This window comes from Amphiura filiformis, chromosome 13, assembly GCF_039555335.1.
Source record: "Amphiura filiformis chromosome 13, Afil_fr2py, whole genome shotgun sequence".
Lineage (NCBI taxonomy): Eukaryota > Metazoa > Echinodermata > Ophiuroidea > Amphilepidida > Amphiuridae > Amphiura > Amphiura filiformis.
In genome coordinates, this window is record NC_092640.1 from 14937906 (window position 1) to 14956101 (window position 18196).

An 18196-nucleotide genomic window follows, 5' to 3' on the forward strand; every position below is an offset into this window, starting at 1 on the left:
AGCTTTTCCGGATCATAATTTCTAACCGCACATCTGCTCCTACTATTAAGGGGGTACTACACCCCTCGATAAATTTATGTCTATATTTGCATTTTTCTCAAAAACTAATAACACACTGGTAACAAAAGTTATGTATATTATAGGGGCAAGGAATCAAATTACTACACTGGAATTTCAGTGACCTAAGACTAGCGGTTCGTTATTTATGATAAGAAATAAGGTACCGCTAGGATGTACCTCATTTCCTATCATATATACTGAACCGCTTGTTGTAAGTCACTGAAATTTCAGTGTAGTAATTGGAATCCTTGCCCCAATAATATACATATCTTTTGTTACCAGTATAATTATTTTTTGATAAAAATGCAAAAATAGTCACAAATTTACCACAGGGATGTAGTACCCCCTTAACACGTGAATAATCTGAAATCATATAATGATCCGCTGTTGAATAGGGATGATAATTCTCGCGGGAAAAACGGTAGATCGTCGCATTACTGATGAGGAAGTCACCAAACCTGGTGTGACGAATTTTGGATTTGTCTGCATATTGTTTGAACTTTTAATATTCCTATACCGAAGCTCGTTAGACTATTTATTATCTCGTAGCCTATGTAAAAATCAACGATAGTAATGTCTGTTGTTATCTTCAAGGAGTCATCCAAACTTAGGATCTCACTTCTTACCATTGCCGTCATGGTATGCCTCTTATCGTACAAGTTAAGACAAAGGTCTTTGCTGGCTTTGCCGAATGATTCTCAATTGGAGTTAAATGAACGACCAATAATTGGTGAGTGATTTACCACTTTAATAAAGTGATCAGTAAGATAAATCAGTGATAAATGAACGTCCCAGCAAAAACAAAAACGTTTTAAAAACGTTTTTAATAAGTTATATTTTAGCTTTTGGTTTACATAAAACGTTTTAATAACATTAAAATGTCGGGTTATATAAAGGTCATGAAAACGTTTTAAAACGTTTTGTATCAAAACACACTCCAACAATATTTTTAAAATGTTTTCAAAAATGTTATTGTAAACTATTTTTGCAAACATGTTTTGCCAAATATTTTGTCAACATTTAAATAACATTATGTTAAAATATTTGCACCCAGCAAACACAGAAATGTTCTTAAAATGTTTTTTTCAAAACGTTTTAATAACATTTAAATGTCGGGTTATATAAAGGTCATGAAAACGTTTTTAAAACGTTATTGTAAATATTTTGGGCAAACATTTTTCGCAAAATATTTTTTCAACCCCAAAATAACATTCTGTTTAGAATGTTTTGTATCAAGTTTTCAAAAATGTTTTTGGAATGTTATTAAAACGTTTTTATACCCTTTATATAACCCGACATTTAAACGTTTTCTGTAAAACATTTTTGTTTGCTGAGCAGTAGATTATCAAAAATGGTTTTTAATGTTATGAAAACGTTTTATACCCTTAATATACCCTTTATATAACCCGACATTTAAACGTTTTCTGACAACCTTTTATAACCTTTTGCGAATGATGTCGAAAACGTTTTGTGTTTGCTGGGGTTGCTGATCAAATTGAACTAATAAGGGTCTTCGGGTGACAGATCAAATGGAAAAATAAGGGGTCTTTGAGTGACAGCGATGCTGAAAAGGGGGGTCTTAACAGCCCTACATACGCGTCACCTCCAAAGATGGAGTGCCCCCCACCCCGGGGGAAACCTACAGGCTGCATAAAGTTTCATAATGTTTTTCGTCCCTCTCGCTTCCTTTTAACAGTCCTCGAAGTAAACCTAATGATATGTATAAAGTGTATGTAGCCGTTAGGAAAAACCGTCCGCAGCTGTCCATCATTTGACAATTTTAACCTTTCGTATTTAACGTGGCTGTGTACTCTAGACAGGCGCGTAGCCACGGCTCGGATCAGCAGGATTGATTCGACCAAGTTTGGTTTAAGAAAAAAGAACAAAATAAACAATAATATAGTAATAATTAGTTCTGCATTATTCATAGTTAGGTTTTAAACAGTTAAAACTGTTTAGATTATAGATTCACTGATAACAAAACAATGTCTTTTGAAGGGAAACTGATCATATGCCCTCCGTCATTACCAAAACTGTATCAATCAAAACAATGATGCTATTTATTAGTAAAATTAGTAAGCCTAATATAGACCAATGCTACTCAATACTAGTAATTATAGTACTTTTCGGGCCAAATAATACAAAAACAATTCATACTTTTGGCGAAGTTTAACTGTTTAAATTATAGATTCACTGATATTTTTGAAGGGAAACTGATAATATGCCCTCCGTCATGGCCGAAATTGTATCAAAGAAAATGTTGTCACCATAATTCACACGTATTCTCTGTAGGTTGCACAAAACTATTTCCAGTTCGTTTAATATTATTTCTGCTTTGAACATGAATAATAGACCATGAACAGGGGGTCTGAACAGATAACACGTCTTGACTTTTAGCCTTATCAATAATATTTTGGTTCATATTGTGATGAACAACCATGATGAGAACCTTTTGTTAGGGCCGCTATCAATGTTTGTACAAGGGAATTTTCGCACGACTCTCACCATGTTGACTTACAGTAAAGTGAATTTATTTCAAATCAAGGTTTTTAACTTGAATTTTATGGGCTCCATTAATGCGCGATATGCGTTCAGGTTTTGTGTGGAAATTACTCTTTGATATTTATACCTGCTCAAAGTTGTATTAATGGAACTTAAATCAATTTTGTATGGTATGGATATTTTAAGCACAATTATTTACATAACAATGGTGGCCATTTTTTTTTTTTTTGCAGGTGGGCATCTTTTTTTTTAAATTAATGTTAGTGGGAAAGTGGAAAACGTTTTCCAACAAAATTGTACACACTAATAGTGTAAAAAAGTACACCAATGGTTTCAATTGGGCATTCATATTTCGTCGTCGTCGTCGTCGTGGTCCTATGGGTCATGACTGACCCTTTGTGACCCTGTTGATGATGGTATTCCAGCAGCTTCTGTCTTGAGCCAGACGGTGGGCTGCGACGAGAGAAAGGCCTGTTAATTGTTTAATTCCATCAGTCCATCTAAGCTTCTGTCTACCTCTTCTACGACTGCCTTCTATGTGACCTTGCAAAATTATCTTCTCAATGTTGTCACTATCTCTTCTAGAAATGTGGCCAAAATACGCCAGTTTAAAACGATCTATTTTTTGGGACACGGAAGCATGGTCTCCAATTTGGTTTCTTACAAATTCGTTGGTCTTATGTTCTTTCCACGATATTCTCAGCATCTTCCGCCAGCACCACATTTCAAACGCCATGATCTTTTTCTTATCTGTCATTCCAACCGCCCACGTTTCACAGCCATAAAAGGCAATCGGGAAAACCAGAGCATCCATAATATGAATCTTGGTAGCTTTAGAAATACCTCTGTCTTTCCATATATCTGTGAACGCAATTGCCGATGATCTTGCCATGGCTAGGCGTCTTCTGATTTCCTGTGAACTGCCCCCTGCATTGTCTATTAGTGATCCCAGAAAGTTGAAATTGTCAACTTGTTCCACATCTTCTCAATTCACCTTCACTTGCTGATTTGTATCTCCTCCACAGATCATTATCTTTGTTTTCTTGACATTGAGATGCAGCCCAAATTCCTCACTACTTGCTTTTACTCTGTCTATAAGGTCCTGAAGCTCATCTGATGACTTTGCAATAAGGGTGGTGTCGTCAGCGTATCTGAGGTTGTTAATCTTTCGTCCTCCGACTGACACCTGACCTGTAACACCAACAAATGCTCTCCTCATGATGTACTCTGCATATATGTTGAAAAGGTACGGTGACAGAATGCATCCTTGTCGAACGCCTTGGCCAATAGTGAACCACTCACTGTCTCCACTCTCTGTTCTAACGGTGGCTTCTTGGTTGTGATATAATGAGCAAATCAGGTCAGTCACATGCTCGGAGAACTCCATTTCTTTCATTATTCTCCACAGCTGCCTATGCCGCACACAATCAAATGCCTTTGAGTAGTCAATGAAGCAAAGGTATAATGGTTGCTGGAATTCCCTATTTTTCTCCATTAAATTCCTCAAATTGCCAATTTGGTTTCTTGTCCCTCTTCCCTTCTAAAGCCAGCCTGCTCTGGTGGTAATTCATTCTCAAGATGATTTCTAATTCTCTCAGCAATGATATGGAGGAGGACTTTACTAGCATGTGAAATTAAGGCGATGGTGCGGTTGTTAGCACATTCCCTTGTGTCTCCCTTCTTTGGTAAAGGTAGGAATACAGCCTTTTTCCAGTCCTCTGGCCATTCTTTACTGTGCCAAATCTTGTTACATAGTCTGTGAATTATTGCAACACCTTCCCCTTCACTCTCTTTCAACAGTTCTGCCTGGATGTTGTCAATTCCTGGTGATTTACCATTCTTGAGCCTCTTCATTGCTTGGTTAACCTCACTCAACAGGATCTCTGGTTCACTGTCAGTGTCTTCGCTTTCAACCCCATCTTCCTCCTCTGCATTGTCTTCTTGAGATGCATATAATTTTTCACAGTATTGTTTCCATCTTGATTTAATTTCTTCAACCTCCGTTAGGATGGTTCCATTTTCATCCTTCAGTACGTTGAGTCTTGGAACAGGTTTGGAAGTCAGTGCTTTGATATTTTTATACATATCTTTGGTGTTGCCTGATACACTATCCTTTTCCACTTCAGCACATTTCTTGGTGATGAAAGAAGTTTTATCTCTTCTGATTTGTTGCTGGATTTTCCTGTTCAACTCACGATACTCTCCACGTTGATCTTTGTTCTTCAAACCATTTGCTTTAACCTTTCTTCTTTGATCAGCCAATTTGAAGACCTCTTCTGTGAGCCAGGGTTTTTCTTGCTCTTACATCTGGGAAGAGTCCCTTGAGCTGTTTCTGTCACTGCTTTCTTGATGTTTTGCCACAGTTCTTCTGGAGTAGATTCTTCGGAGTCAGTCTCCATTAGACTCTGGAACTGGTTCTTAACTTCCACTCTGTATTGGTCATTGATCTTGCTTACATCAAATCTGGCTGGTTTTCGCTGTCGCTTGATCCTCTTTAGTTTCATTTGCATGGTAGATATCAGAAGTTGGTGATCAGATCCACAGTCCGCTCCTGGGAGGGTCTTCGCAGATATGAAACTAGATTTCCATCTTCTTTGTGCCAAGATGTAATCAATCTGATTTCTGGTGCTTTGATCTGGTGATGACCAGGTATATAGTCGTCTTGGGTGTTGTTTGAAGTAGGTGTTGATGATTGCAAATTTGTTCTCTTGGCAAAAGTCAACCAGCATCTCTCCCTCTCATTTTGTTCTCCTAAGCCATTACTGCCCATCACATATTTATTGGTACTCCTTGCTCCAACTTTAGCATTGAAGTCACCTGTGACGACAAGAATATCTCTCTTGTGAATGCTGTCTATGGCCTGTTGTAGCTGGTCATAGAATTGTTGGATTTCTTCATCACTTGATGTAGAGGTGGGTGCGTATGCCTGGATTACTGACATATTCATTGGTTTGCCTTGGATACGAATGGTAATGATTCTTTCATTTATCGGGTTATAACCTAGAACACATATGGCGACTTCTTCATTGACTACAAAAGCAACTCCATGCTCTCTTTTACTTTCTGTACCAGAATAGTAAACAACGTGTTTACTTAGTGTGGTGAAATGTCCTTTTCCTGTCCATCTCATCTCTGAAATTCCTGTTAGGTGCACATCATTTCTCTCTAATTCATTTGTTAGAATGTCTAGCTTTCCCAGATTCATCGTCCTGACATTCCAAGTCGCAATCTTCAATGTTGATTTCCAGAGGTTACGTCTGGCATTTCCTTGGGATTATCAGCTTTCACGCCTCCTTGCGGCTTTAACGTGACAGCGTCATTGATGCCCAGGCAGATGCCATCTGTTCTCTCTTCCCCAGTAGCTTTTGAGACACCTTCAGGCCTGGGGGTCTCACTATCCAGTGTCATATCTCTCTTTACGTTAGTTGTACTCATCATCATAGGTTTACTTGGCAATTAGTCGGTGGTGGTTTGCAGTTGCCTTCCACCATTGCGCAGTAGAAAGGAGACCATTCCCTAGACTCCAGCTAGTAGCTCTCCAATCTCTAGAAAAACCTGCCAGTAAGACCAGTCACTGACTTCACCTTCTGCCTAGTATCTCCTACTGAAATCTGCTGCTGCCCAGATCCAGTTGTGGATGCCGTTGGCTATTCCCAAGAAAAGTTCATTTGGCTCTAGCTGACATTTCCTTCATCAGGGGTCCCACTACCCCACTCAAGCTGCCTGAGTTGGGCGGGATTGTTTACCACCGCCCGGGGCTCAGTGGTGGCAAGATGTTATTTGCATACCAAGATGTTAAAAACAACCTACTTATACTCTATTCATATTTAAAATTGCCTAATTATTAGGGGCATATGCCCGGGCATTATGCCTATCAGATACCACTTCTCTTTCGCGAAATTGAGCTTTTTTTTAAACGTATGTACTTTGTTATGGTTTTTATAAATACAGGGTGTCCCAGAAAAAATTACCGAGTGAATGAAATTGAACGTAAGTCGAGAAGTAGACATCAGAATCAAAAAATTTAAAATGTAACGCATAGCCTATTTTATTGTACATCACGTACGAAAATGTTATTTGATTCGGTAGACTGGTTGCGAAGAAATTAACGATTACATAATGCGCGCATCAAAGCAGATCATTCCAAGTTTGATCACAGGCGCTTTTTTCATATTCGCTCACCGCTTCCTAAAGTTTGTGTATCTCATTAAATTTAGTCCACATTATCTATTTTATAATCCGATGGTGTTATGATATTGATACTTTCACTGAAGATGAATAACAGTTTGTACAAGAAAATTTTGATTTCTGCAATTGGAAGCTTTCCAACTTTAATTCTTTAGTTTGTGCAAATATGTTGAGCCAGAATGCCAATGATCAAGTGCTTACAATTTGCGTGTGATTTTTGATACCATGCAACATTAATGAAGTTTTAACAGATTTAAACTTTGCATTTCAATTTCTATGAAATATTCCATAAAATTTATTGTGTGTGAGAAATCTTATAAGCCAGCTGGAATTCTTTTATGCAATAATTCTTTATGCAACATTTATATCAACATCAACGAAATAAGATATTTACAAGTATCGAGCACCATCTTACATGCAAGATTTCATTTTCAATATCGTGCAGGTTTTCAAATTTGAACAAGACCTAAACAAATGTTTTGCAAGAAACAGATTGTTTAAAAAGACCGAAAATGATTTCAAGAACAACACATGACAAAACATGAAGCCCATTGACAGTTTTAAAACCACTATAGTGCGCATTGTGTTGAATGATCTTTCTTTCAAACTTGGAATTGACGCATGCGTTATGTAATCGCCCATTTCTTTGCAATCAGTCAACCGATTCAAGTACTTAATGTATAGGATGCAGAATAAGATGGGATACACGCTGATGTGATGTGCCCTGAGTAATTTAATTTGATGATTTATCTTTGTTTACAAAGTTACATGAGTGATGACATTTTGGGGGAATTCCCCTCTCACATTGAGCAAAACAAGTTGAATCATGTCTAATTTGGAAAATTTGGAAACCCCCTGAGGTTGTAGAATGAAAGTGATGTAATGGAATTCCCCTAAGGAAATGATGTAATGAGAAAGGTTAATGTTATAATTAAGACTTTGGAATTCCCCAGGTTGAACATAATGTGAAGGTAGTAAATGGCCCATAATAGAATGGGGTTTTTCCCATGCTTGATATATAAGAAAGTGTAAACACAATTATTGTCACAGTTGATAGTGTCGATCTGGGCTATGCTTACAGTCCAATTCCTTCAAAGAAAGGAAACTGCAAACCAGAAATATTTTATGTAGTCAAAGTACTACTATTTGCCAGTGTTGTCGGAGAAGATCTAGAATGCGTCAAAGAACGTACTTCTTCCAAGAAAGGAAATATATTCTTCTGTCGACTTGCTGAAGTCTGGTATTCTGATTCAACGCAACTGTCAAAATAAGTGGGGACAACTGCATCGCAGTCCTGCTGCCTGAAGATATTGTGTGAAAGGTGGAAATAGCACCAAGTTTGGAGAAAGCAGCGCAAGGAGTAAAGTGATTTGGAGAACTGCGCAAGGAGTTACGAATGTGTTTGGAGAACGACGCAAGGAGTTTAGTACTTGGGAGAAATTAACACCATTTTCGTATGAGGATTTTATACGCAAGGATTTATCAATGCAAGTGTACAAAGGACTTCGCTGATTTTCGCAGGACAAGTGAATAAGGATATATTACATCAGTCATCCAGAACATTGCAAGAACTTTATGATCACCAAGAAGAAGAATGCTGGCTAAGTACTAAATAGTTAAAGAGTGATTATATTTGATTATTATGTATGTGCATTTGTTGTCATATATTGTACCAATCATAACTGGCTTTCAATTAAAGACTTAGATTTTTTTAGCTTAATCAAACAGTGTATTTGTGTTGTGCATTCGTGTGAATTTGGGTAAAAGGTGATTTTGGCCTTGAGTCAAGTACGACTCGTAACACTGATGTTTAGATTTTTGGATTATGATGTCTATTCGACTTAGGTCCAAATTCATTCGCCCGGTATTTTTTTCTGGGACACCCTGTACAAGGAAAGAAAATCCAGATTTGTAAACTCCAATTGCACTATTTTATGGATTTTACTTCACTATTTCACTCGTGTTCGCAATTTAAAAGGAAAGAAAATCTTTGCTGTACCAGCGGGGTACACGAGCGCTCAGATACGCTACACACACGCGACGCTTATCTGCATGCGCGGCGTATCCTATGAAAGCACCACGGAATCACTGATTTCACCAAAACCTTTAATCGAATGGATCCGTTTTAGCTGACAAAACATGAGTTTTTTCAAGTTCTTTCTTCAGATTTAAATATCAAGTTATAAATGGATTTCGCTTTTACTTTTCAAGGGGCTGTGGATTTATCCGGTGTTCACGTAATGTAATGTAAAAAAACGAGAACTGCCGCATTCTCCTGAGAGCCTGAAAGAGCACAATTTTAAACTTCAACGGCCATTATTTCAATGTTCAATATCTTTGTATTTTTGTATAATCATTTTGGTCTATTTCTGATTTCAGGCATCATTTTGTGCATTAGCATTTGTGAATTTTAAAAGTTCATTTTGATGCCTTATAATTATGATCAATATCTCAAAAAATAAGGCCAATATCAAACAAAATATTTCATTCTTTTTATTTTAATTCGACCCCGATATATTTCCTTTTAATTTTTTGTATTATTATTATGTACATTTCACATTTTCTTTTTCTTTTATGATTTTTTTTTCATTAAAAAAATGATTTTTTTAAATTTTATTTTTGATTAACTAATTAATTAATTAATTAATTTTGTTGTGGGGGACATTTTTTCTTATATTTTTTTTTCATGTTCCTCGTATCATGCTTAACAAGATAAGGTACGTCTTGCTTTTTATTTATTTCGCCCCTTATGTATTTCTTTATTTTTATTTATTTAAAGCATATTATCATTATAGCGCCCTCTATTATTTGGTCCTATTTCAGTTCGTACGAATTCTCGCTATTCACAATAAGGGCGCCGCCAGTTTTTATTTTGATTTGCGTATGTCGTGATGTATCATGGGGAAAGGTCGACATGCACAAGAGATTTCTGCCAATAATGTTGGAGTTTTATCCAAATCTGTGAATATTACCATGCTATTACATAGGAACACGTGACAATACCATGTGAGTTTGCCATTGCCACAGTCACATACTTGGGATAAATGTCAAGGTCAGGTGAAACCTATGCCAAAGTTGAAGCAATTGAGCAATACCCACACCTGTAAACAAGAAGGCACTCATGAGATTTCTAGGAATGGTTTTTTTAGTTTGTCAATATAACGGTATTACACGCAAATCGATAGAGAAAAAATTAATTGTGCACATTTCAAATCACATTATTAAGTATTATTGAGTATCGATTCGCGTGTAACACCTTTATTTTGACAAACTAAAAAATATTGTCACGTGTTCCTATGTAATAGCATGGTAATATTCGTATTGTGCGGACTTGGATGTCGACCTTTTCCCATGATACATCACGATTACATCGCAAACCACTGGCGGCGCCCTTATTGTGAATAGCGAGAATTGGTATGAGGTAAAACGGCTATTATTCTCGGATTCTTTCTTTCCTACCCAGAATGTCGAAGGTGGTAAAAACTGGTGAATAGTGGTATACCATAATTAGCCTGTTTTTCATGATTTCTCCGGATTTACATCGAATTGGATTGTCAATGGGCGAACTTCGCTATTCCGAAGGTTCACTATCGGAATAGAGAACCGTTTTTTCGGAATAGCGAACCTTTAATTACATTCGGAATAGCGAATGGTAAAATTACACGTTCGGAAAAGCAAACCTTCGGAATGGCGGACCTTCGGAATAGCGAGAGGACCCCCGTCAAATTCCAGGATGGTAATGAGAAAAATATAAGCTATTATATAATACCAAAAATTCACAATGAAAAAAATGGGGGAGTGATGCTGACAACCGGGTGACGGACCTTTAGGACGAAAAAGCAGGTTTCCAAGTAAAGTGTTTTAAAAGACATAAATTTACCCCCAAAAAAGTCCTAATATTTGTAGGTCTTTTTGAGAAACTTCGTGTGTACCTTCAATACGAAAAGTCAAAATTTTCAAATGATGGTCGGATTTTCCTCCCAGTTACAAACACTGTAAGTACATATCATTTGATTTATAAATTTTACTTCGAGAACAGTTAAATGTCAAAATGTCAATTCTTAATAATAATTTGCTATAAAATTATAAATTATATCACGAATTTCAACAAATGAAAATTATTTGATATCAGAAGGACATTCCTCGTATTCACAATGCAATTTGATATATCTGATGTGCTCTCGTCTCATGTCCCACAAAAAAGATTGTGCAAACGTTGCTATCCGATTAAAACATCGTTTTAACATATTAAGGGGGTACTACACCCCTGCCCAATTTTGTGCCTATTTTTGCATTTTTCTCAAAAATTATAGCGCATTGGTGACAAGTAAGATATGTATATTATTGGGACAGGGACTACAACTACTGCACTGGAAATTGTATTTCAGCACAGACAACAGTTGTGGAGTTACAGTCAAAAATGAGGGAAAACCAATATTTTATCAATAAATCAATAACTACTTGCCTTGAGTTGCTGAATTTTTCAATGTAGTAGTTGTAGTCCTTGCCCTATAATATACATATCTTACTTATCACCAACGCGCTATAATTTTTGAGAAAAATGCAAAATAGGCAAAAAATTGGCCAGGGTGTAGTACCACCTTAACTAAATTAGTTAATATCTGGTATAAACCAGGTGCATAGATCATGGAGGTAAGAGTCTCTTACGTCCATGCATATATGCAGGTCGATGACAGTACACACCTGGGTTATCGGATATCTAAATGGATTGACAGTTATCTGATTTTACAGAGATTGTAAATTTATGAAAATTGAAGGCACCTGTGTACATTATATGGAAATTTGCAGAGTTTTTATAATTGATGTAGTAAATCAGGTGTGCACTGGCACGTTAGGTTCAGATAATCCGATTTTAGGCATCATTTTGTGCAAAGAGGCATCTGTGAATTTTAAAAGTTAATTTTGATGCCTTTAGATGACGGTTTTTGGAATGAATCCTTAATATTTTTGCCTGAAAGTGGTTGTAAGAAAGGCTCTATAAACGAACGTGGCAGAAGGTAAAATAGCCTTTGATGCCATCTTTCATTCATGAGATGACGTCATTAGGTTGAATATTCATTAGATCACGTCATTTGGTAATAACGTCATTAGGTTACTTAATTTGTCATAAATTTACCTATTGATTTTCAAAAAATGAAAAATTATTTGATATCGAGAAATTTATGCTTCGTATTCAGAATACAGACAATTCTAATTAGCTTTCGTAATATACCGGGCTTAATATAAAGTTACCGAGATGGTGGTGAACTTGCAATCTTTATATTTTATTTGTCAGGTATTTTAACACAGACGTACCAATCTGACATACCAAATCAAGCCTTCATCTATGCTAAAGATGTCAAGTGGATTGAATCTGCTGGCGCCAGAGTTGTGCCGGTTCTTATCAATCAGACAGAATTGTATTATGACAAACTTTACAAATCAATCAATGGGTAAAGTATGTAAAATACCTAAGGTGCAACATCCAATTTGGTCCTATAGAACTATCGGTGCCCGGTTAGGTACCGATGACTCTTAACATCACTCCCTGGAGATGCAATACATTGCAGTAACCATAATAATTAACAGTTGCATTGTGTTATTGTTTTTCATCTAAATAAAAAATGCACTTTACAAATGTTCAGGGTACGATAAAAAGTGTCATTGGTACCTCTTCGGTCACCGATAGCGCTATAGGACCAAAAAGAGGTTGTACATAAATTCGCGTTATTCTTATTCATGAAGGTAAAAATAATGTGTTTCTATTGCGTGAGCATGGTGAGACAAACATGAAACAAGTTTTCTTGCATTTACTGTTGCATGTATGTATCACCAAAATGAACATAGCCACGCTAATCATTTCAGTGGAAAATCACAGCGATGAATAGAACATCACAACGATCAACAGTAAATCACAACGAAATATAGAAAATAGTAATAAAGAGCAGAAATCACAGCGAAAGACAGAAAGTCGAAGCGAAAAACAATATTATAATGATATTAATTCGAAGCTTCTTAATTTGTTTTCATAGACTGTTAATTCCCAGTGGTGCACAGAATGAATACACTATTTTAAGATCTCCAATAGGAAAAGTTTCAAACTATTTCTACCAACGAGCCATGAAGGTACAGTATAAGAGAATTTTATTTCGTGAACTGGTGTAAAACACACTTAATTTTGTCTGCACGTTCAGATGTGCATGGTGAAGGTTTTAATATGAATGATCATAAATAACCTTTCTGTTTCTCAACGTGTCAAAAAGTCATTATATAACGTGAACGGCTTGCTCATTTTCAAAACGTCAGTTAGGTTTCCTGCAAACGGCATGCTCATTTTATAAAAGTTAGTCCAGGGAAGTCAATAGCTGTTGTATATTTTGGAAGCGGCGTGCTCATTAAAAAAAATCAGCAGCACAATGTTGTCTTTCCTGCACCACTGCAAACGGCATGCTCGGTTAATAGTAATGTTGTCTTTTTTGTAAGCGGCTTGCTCATTTTCAAAATATCAGCAGCAATGTTAGCTTTTCTGTAAACGGCATGCTCAAGCTCATTTTCTAAAAGTCACTCCAGAGAAGTCAATAGCAATGTTGTCTTGTCTTGTAAGCAGCGTGCTCATTTTCAAAAATTCAGTAGCAATGTTGTCTTTCCCGTAAATGGCATGCTCATTTTGTTAAAGTCAATAGCAATGTTGTCTTTTTCTAAAAGTCAGTAGCAATGTTATCTTTCCGGTAAACGGTGTGCTCATTTTCTAAAAGTCCTTAGCATTATTGTCTTTCCTGTAAACGGCACGCTAATTTTCTAAAAGTCCGTAACAATGTTGTCTTTCCTGTAAACGGCATGCATGCTCGGCATTTTCTCAAAGTCAGTAGTAGACGTCTTTTTGTATAAACACTTACAGCGTGCTCATTTTCTAAAAGTCAGATGCAATTATGACATGATCCAATGACACCAACAAAGATTATTTTGTAGACCTAAATATCTTTATAAATAAAAAAAAAACGCCGTTTGTTCAATAGGCCCATTATATTGCGTCGAGATAGCAGCGGGAAAGGAATCGACCCACTGCACTATTGTGTCTGGTTTTTATTGCATTTGTAAATCATTTTTGTAGGAATTTGACCAATATGGGGCTTATTTCCCATTATGGGGAACATGTCAAGGATTTGAAATCCTGTCTCAATTAACTGCTTGGAAAAACCTACTGGCGAACACATTCAATACGACTGAAATTACTATACCACTTATACTTCACACAGGTAAGAACATGGTAGGATTTTCTTTTCTGACAGCATAAATTATTATACATATATATATAATTCAAAATAACATTAGTATTAGTATCAGTCTCTCTACCTGTCTCTCTCAACCCTCCTCCTCTTCCCCATTTATAATTCTTTCCTACCCATTTATATTTCGTTGTTTTTTCCCTCCCTAATGTTTACTTGTTTTGGTTTATTTCTTTGTTTATTTTATTTATCTATAATGTTCATATTAATGAAATCTATAATTTAAAAGCAGCTGCGAATTCTTTTAAATTTAGATTACAGAGCCAGTCGCTTGTTCGGTCCAGAAAATACGCCTTTCGATATACTTCAGAGTCTTGTACTCAGGAATATAACTCTACACTCACACCGTTGGAGCTTGACGCCAAAGGTAAGCAGTTTACTTCATTTTATAAATGCGCTTTATAAATACGCACGTGACCACCTCCGCACTGCCATAACAGCTTGTAAGCAGTAAGTCTCGAAGTGGTGGTCTTCCTATACATTTGAATGTAAAGGCGGAATAACAAGCGACTACTGTGCAGCAAAATTGTTTCCGTCGTTGAATTTTTTTTTCGTCGTCAAATACATTCAAAAGTTTGTGTTTGATAACATATTACAGATTCGGACTCTCCCCATGTGTAATAATGTTGCTGTTCAATTAATAATTAAATTTGATGATATCTATCTGCAGAGTTCCTATCCTTTTCTGTATAGAGGTCAATGCATGAGGATTTGATCACGCTTGCTGGTCTTGGTATGTCGTGCCTATGAGTCACGTGCGTATTTATAAAAGCGCATTTATAAATAAAACCGAAGTACACTGGTAAGGGAACGAGCGATGTAGCTTGGGTACCTAGTGTAGCTTGGGTTATGAAAATTCACTGTAATTGTATACGTGGAATTATAATACTCACATCAAATAGTCCTTAAGGTCCTTGAATAAATTCATCAGGTCTGTAAATTATCCATAAAAATAAATTGACCCTGTTTCATTGCAAACAACCACTTTTGGGGTTCTTTTTGACCCCGTGCGGGGTCAAATTTGACTACAAAAGTGGTTTTTTGCAATGAAACGGGGTCAATTTATTTTTAGTCGGTGCATATTTGACCCCGTATTTTTAAGAGTGTTGCCGGTTCAATATCACACAGCACTTCAAAACAGCAACACCGCTGATGAAGTCAATTCTGTATGTCATAGTCCTTAAGGTGCTAGGTTTATAATTAGTATTATATACACGTGCAGGATCTTGATGTTGAAATATAAGAGTAAGGGGCCGGGTTGATATGACGGTCTATATAATCACGTAGTATATCCGAAGCCATTTTGGGGCGGGAAGACGTATGCTAATTGTTATTCATCATTCACAGCCACATTTTTTAAACAAGTTGTGATTTTGTGCAATTTTTAATAATTTCAGAATTTTAGTAGCAACGCCAAACTCACCAATTTTTTTCGTATTCTGTCTACCAACTTTGACGATGAAGGCGTGGAGTTTATATCGACAATGGAAGGTTTGTTACACACCGACATTGCCCGGTTAATAATTACATTATTCAACCAGAGACACTGAAATGAATACACGAGATCGATACACGTAAATGTGCTATGCACGATTGATATTCAGACGATAAATCTTTGGATACCGGGGTGGAAAATGATGAATATCTCCCGTAAATGATTTCGTATAAAGAAACCAGATGTGGTTCCTTGCACTTGAATATATATTTTGAACAGATATGATAGTCGTTAGTTTGCGCTTTGAGAGAGTAGCTTGCGTCTTGAGCTGAAAAAGTGACCAAAATTCAAGATTTTAAATAGCGCAGCGTAGACCCTCGTGGAGGTAGTCTCGGGCCAGACTGTATGTGGCTATCACGAACATACAGGATCGACGAGTGTTAGACCGACTGACACAAACTGGCTGTGTGGGAGACTATAGTAGAGGCAGTCTATAAGCAGATGACAATGGCGAATGTATGCTCGCTGACCGTACAGAAGTCAGTCACAGGCTAATGTCATTAGCCTTAGTCGGATGTCCTTCAGCCCACTATGCATTTAAAAACTATTAAACAGGTGGTAACACAATGCCATGCGTGGCTGTGGATTCAACCTACCATGGCATTTTCTGCCATGAAGATATCAGGGCGATGACACTGTGTGTTAATTTTGCAACAGCTGTATGTCGTCATTTTCTATTATATTATTCATTATATGATATTCAAAGTCAACATTTTGTCACTTCACTTTCAGCATACAAATATCCAATTTATGCAACGCAGTGGCACCCTGAGTATAGCCTGTCCAAATGGTCAACTAATCGGACGGTTCCTCACTCGATTGAAGCAGTCAGAGTAGGGCAACATCTAGCAAACTTTTTCGTTAACGAAGGTATATCACCAGCATTTAAATTTCATAACATTCTCGTTCATCTTTAGTATTTAAAATGTGTTTTTTCTGACTGTCTGTCTGTGTGGCTGGCTGCCTGTCTTTTTATTAATGGCTTGTTAATGTTTTTGTTTTGTTTTTCGATTTGAAATTGTTGGTTTTATCTTTTTAATTCGAATAACTGTGTTCTAATATTTAAAGTTGCTTAGGCTATGTTTGTAAGCTTTTGGTGCGAAATCAACGTATCTTTGTTAACTACTTAATTTTATGTCGATGTTCTTGTTTGTTTTCTCAGCTCGTAAAAATCAACACAAATTTGAAAGTAGAGAAGAGGAGGGATCTCACCTGATTTACAACTATTGTCCCGTCGTTAAAGGGGATGTTTCTGACGGGATACAATTATACATATTCAAAGTATGAGGACGTACTTTACACTGAAAAAAAAGTGTTTAGCATTTAAACACTTGCCTTCACTTTGTAAACGTGTTTTAAACATACTAAACGTGTTTTGAGTATAGATTGGTAATGTTTAGCCATTGAACATTAATGTTTAATAATTTGGTCAGTTATGTTTAGTTTCTAAACATAAACATGTTTTCAAAGTGAAGGCACTGAAGAATGTGTTCAATGGCTAAACACAGTTTTTGCAGGGTACATACACACAACCACTCCCTATATAAGCTTGGCTTTTTATATCCTTTCTGGTCGTTCCAGAATGTTTACAAATTAATATCACATCGGCACATTAAAGATACATAACACTTCTGGAAATGTTTTAAGTTGATAATATTATAAATTTTAATCAGTATATACCTTTTACAAATGGGACCAAGTTTCAAAGTTTTGCTGCTTTCTTCACGTTGTCAACATTTATTTGGTAGATAAATGTTACACGGAACATACCTTGGCTGGCGATACGGGGGAAACAATAGATATAGCTTTATTGTTTTATAATTTCTAAGCATTTTAGCTCGACCTATTTTAGAAACTAACTCCTAAGTACAAGTTATATGAATAAAAGTAATTTCTAACGGACGAAACAATTCTGAGACTACAAGCGACATGGAAATTGCATTTTGAACACTTTAGCAGTGAATGAGGGCTATAATGTATAGCACTTATAGTATAAAGTTGTTCAGATGTTTAATGTACATCGATGTGTGTACCTCTTTTTTCAATGTTCATAACTGTCTAATATTTTAGATACTCAATGCTTCATCAATACGGCCAACAAACACACAAAAATTTTGTCTTCTCTTAGTATACCGTTTTGAATGGTTTAGAATGGTTCAGAAAATGTTTACAGTATACAAATAGTGAATGTTTATGAGTTCAATGCTAAGAATATTTTCATGAGGCGAATATGGACTGTTCCATTCAACGAAGCTTTGCCGAGTTGAATGGAATTTACACGGAATGGAAATATTCTTTCCATTGAACGAATTAAAACATTCAATATTGGTTTTACATAACTCATATAATAAGTTCCTTTTCTTCCACTTAATTTTATAAATCACCAGGAAAACAAAATAAATTTAAAACATATCTAAATGTATATAATTATTTACACCCGCGCCTATTATTGGTGAGTCGAGGTGGAAACCTCTCGCTATACGTCGTAGAGGTGACGTAGTTAATCGGATTAAAAAATGTTGCAACTATTCTGCAAATTATAATCCAAAAGTTGCGGGGTCGTGCCCTGGCGACGCCATCGTGTAGTGTCCTTTAGTAAGGCACTTTATCTCGATTACTCCTCTCCACCCAGGGGTATAAATGGGTACCTGCATTGCTGGGAAGC

The 18196-nt window shown here is 36.4% G+C and overlaps 1 protein-coding gene across 1 annotated transcript; it reads left to right on the forward strand.

The window, feature by feature from the left end:
* Positions 1 to 510: 510 nt before the first annotated feature.
* On the forward strand, positions 511 to 18188 carry LOC140168037 (gamma-glutamyl hydrolase-like). Its single transcript, XM_072191342.1, has 8 exons — positions 511 to 790; positions 12047 to 12203; positions 12783 to 12876; positions 13862 to 14006; positions 14291 to 14403; positions 15434 to 15527; positions 16264 to 16401; positions 16694 to 18188. The coding sequence occupies exons 1-8, from the start codon at positions 634 to 636 to the stop codon at positions 16816 to 16818; spliced, it is 1023 nt and encodes a 340-aa protein (XP_072047443.1). The 5' UTR covers positions 511 to 633; the 3' UTR covers positions 16819 to 18188.
* Positions 18189 to 18196: the final 8 nt, after the last annotated feature.

Bases quoted from the DNA above. Each gene is read 5' to 3' on its own strand.
- LOC140168037 (XM_072191342.1), top strand. From the start codon at position 634: ATGTCTGTTGTTATCTTCAAGGAGTCATCCAAACTTAGGATCTCACTT. The intron at 14,404-15,433 runs GTAAGCAGTTTA...TAATAATTTCAG, and splicing joins GTTGGAGCTTGACGCCAAAG to AATTTTAGTAGCAACGCCAA. The intron at 15,528-16,263 runs GTTTGTTACACA...CTTCACTTTCAG, and splicing joins GTTTATATCGACAATGGAAG to CATACAAATATCCAATTTAT.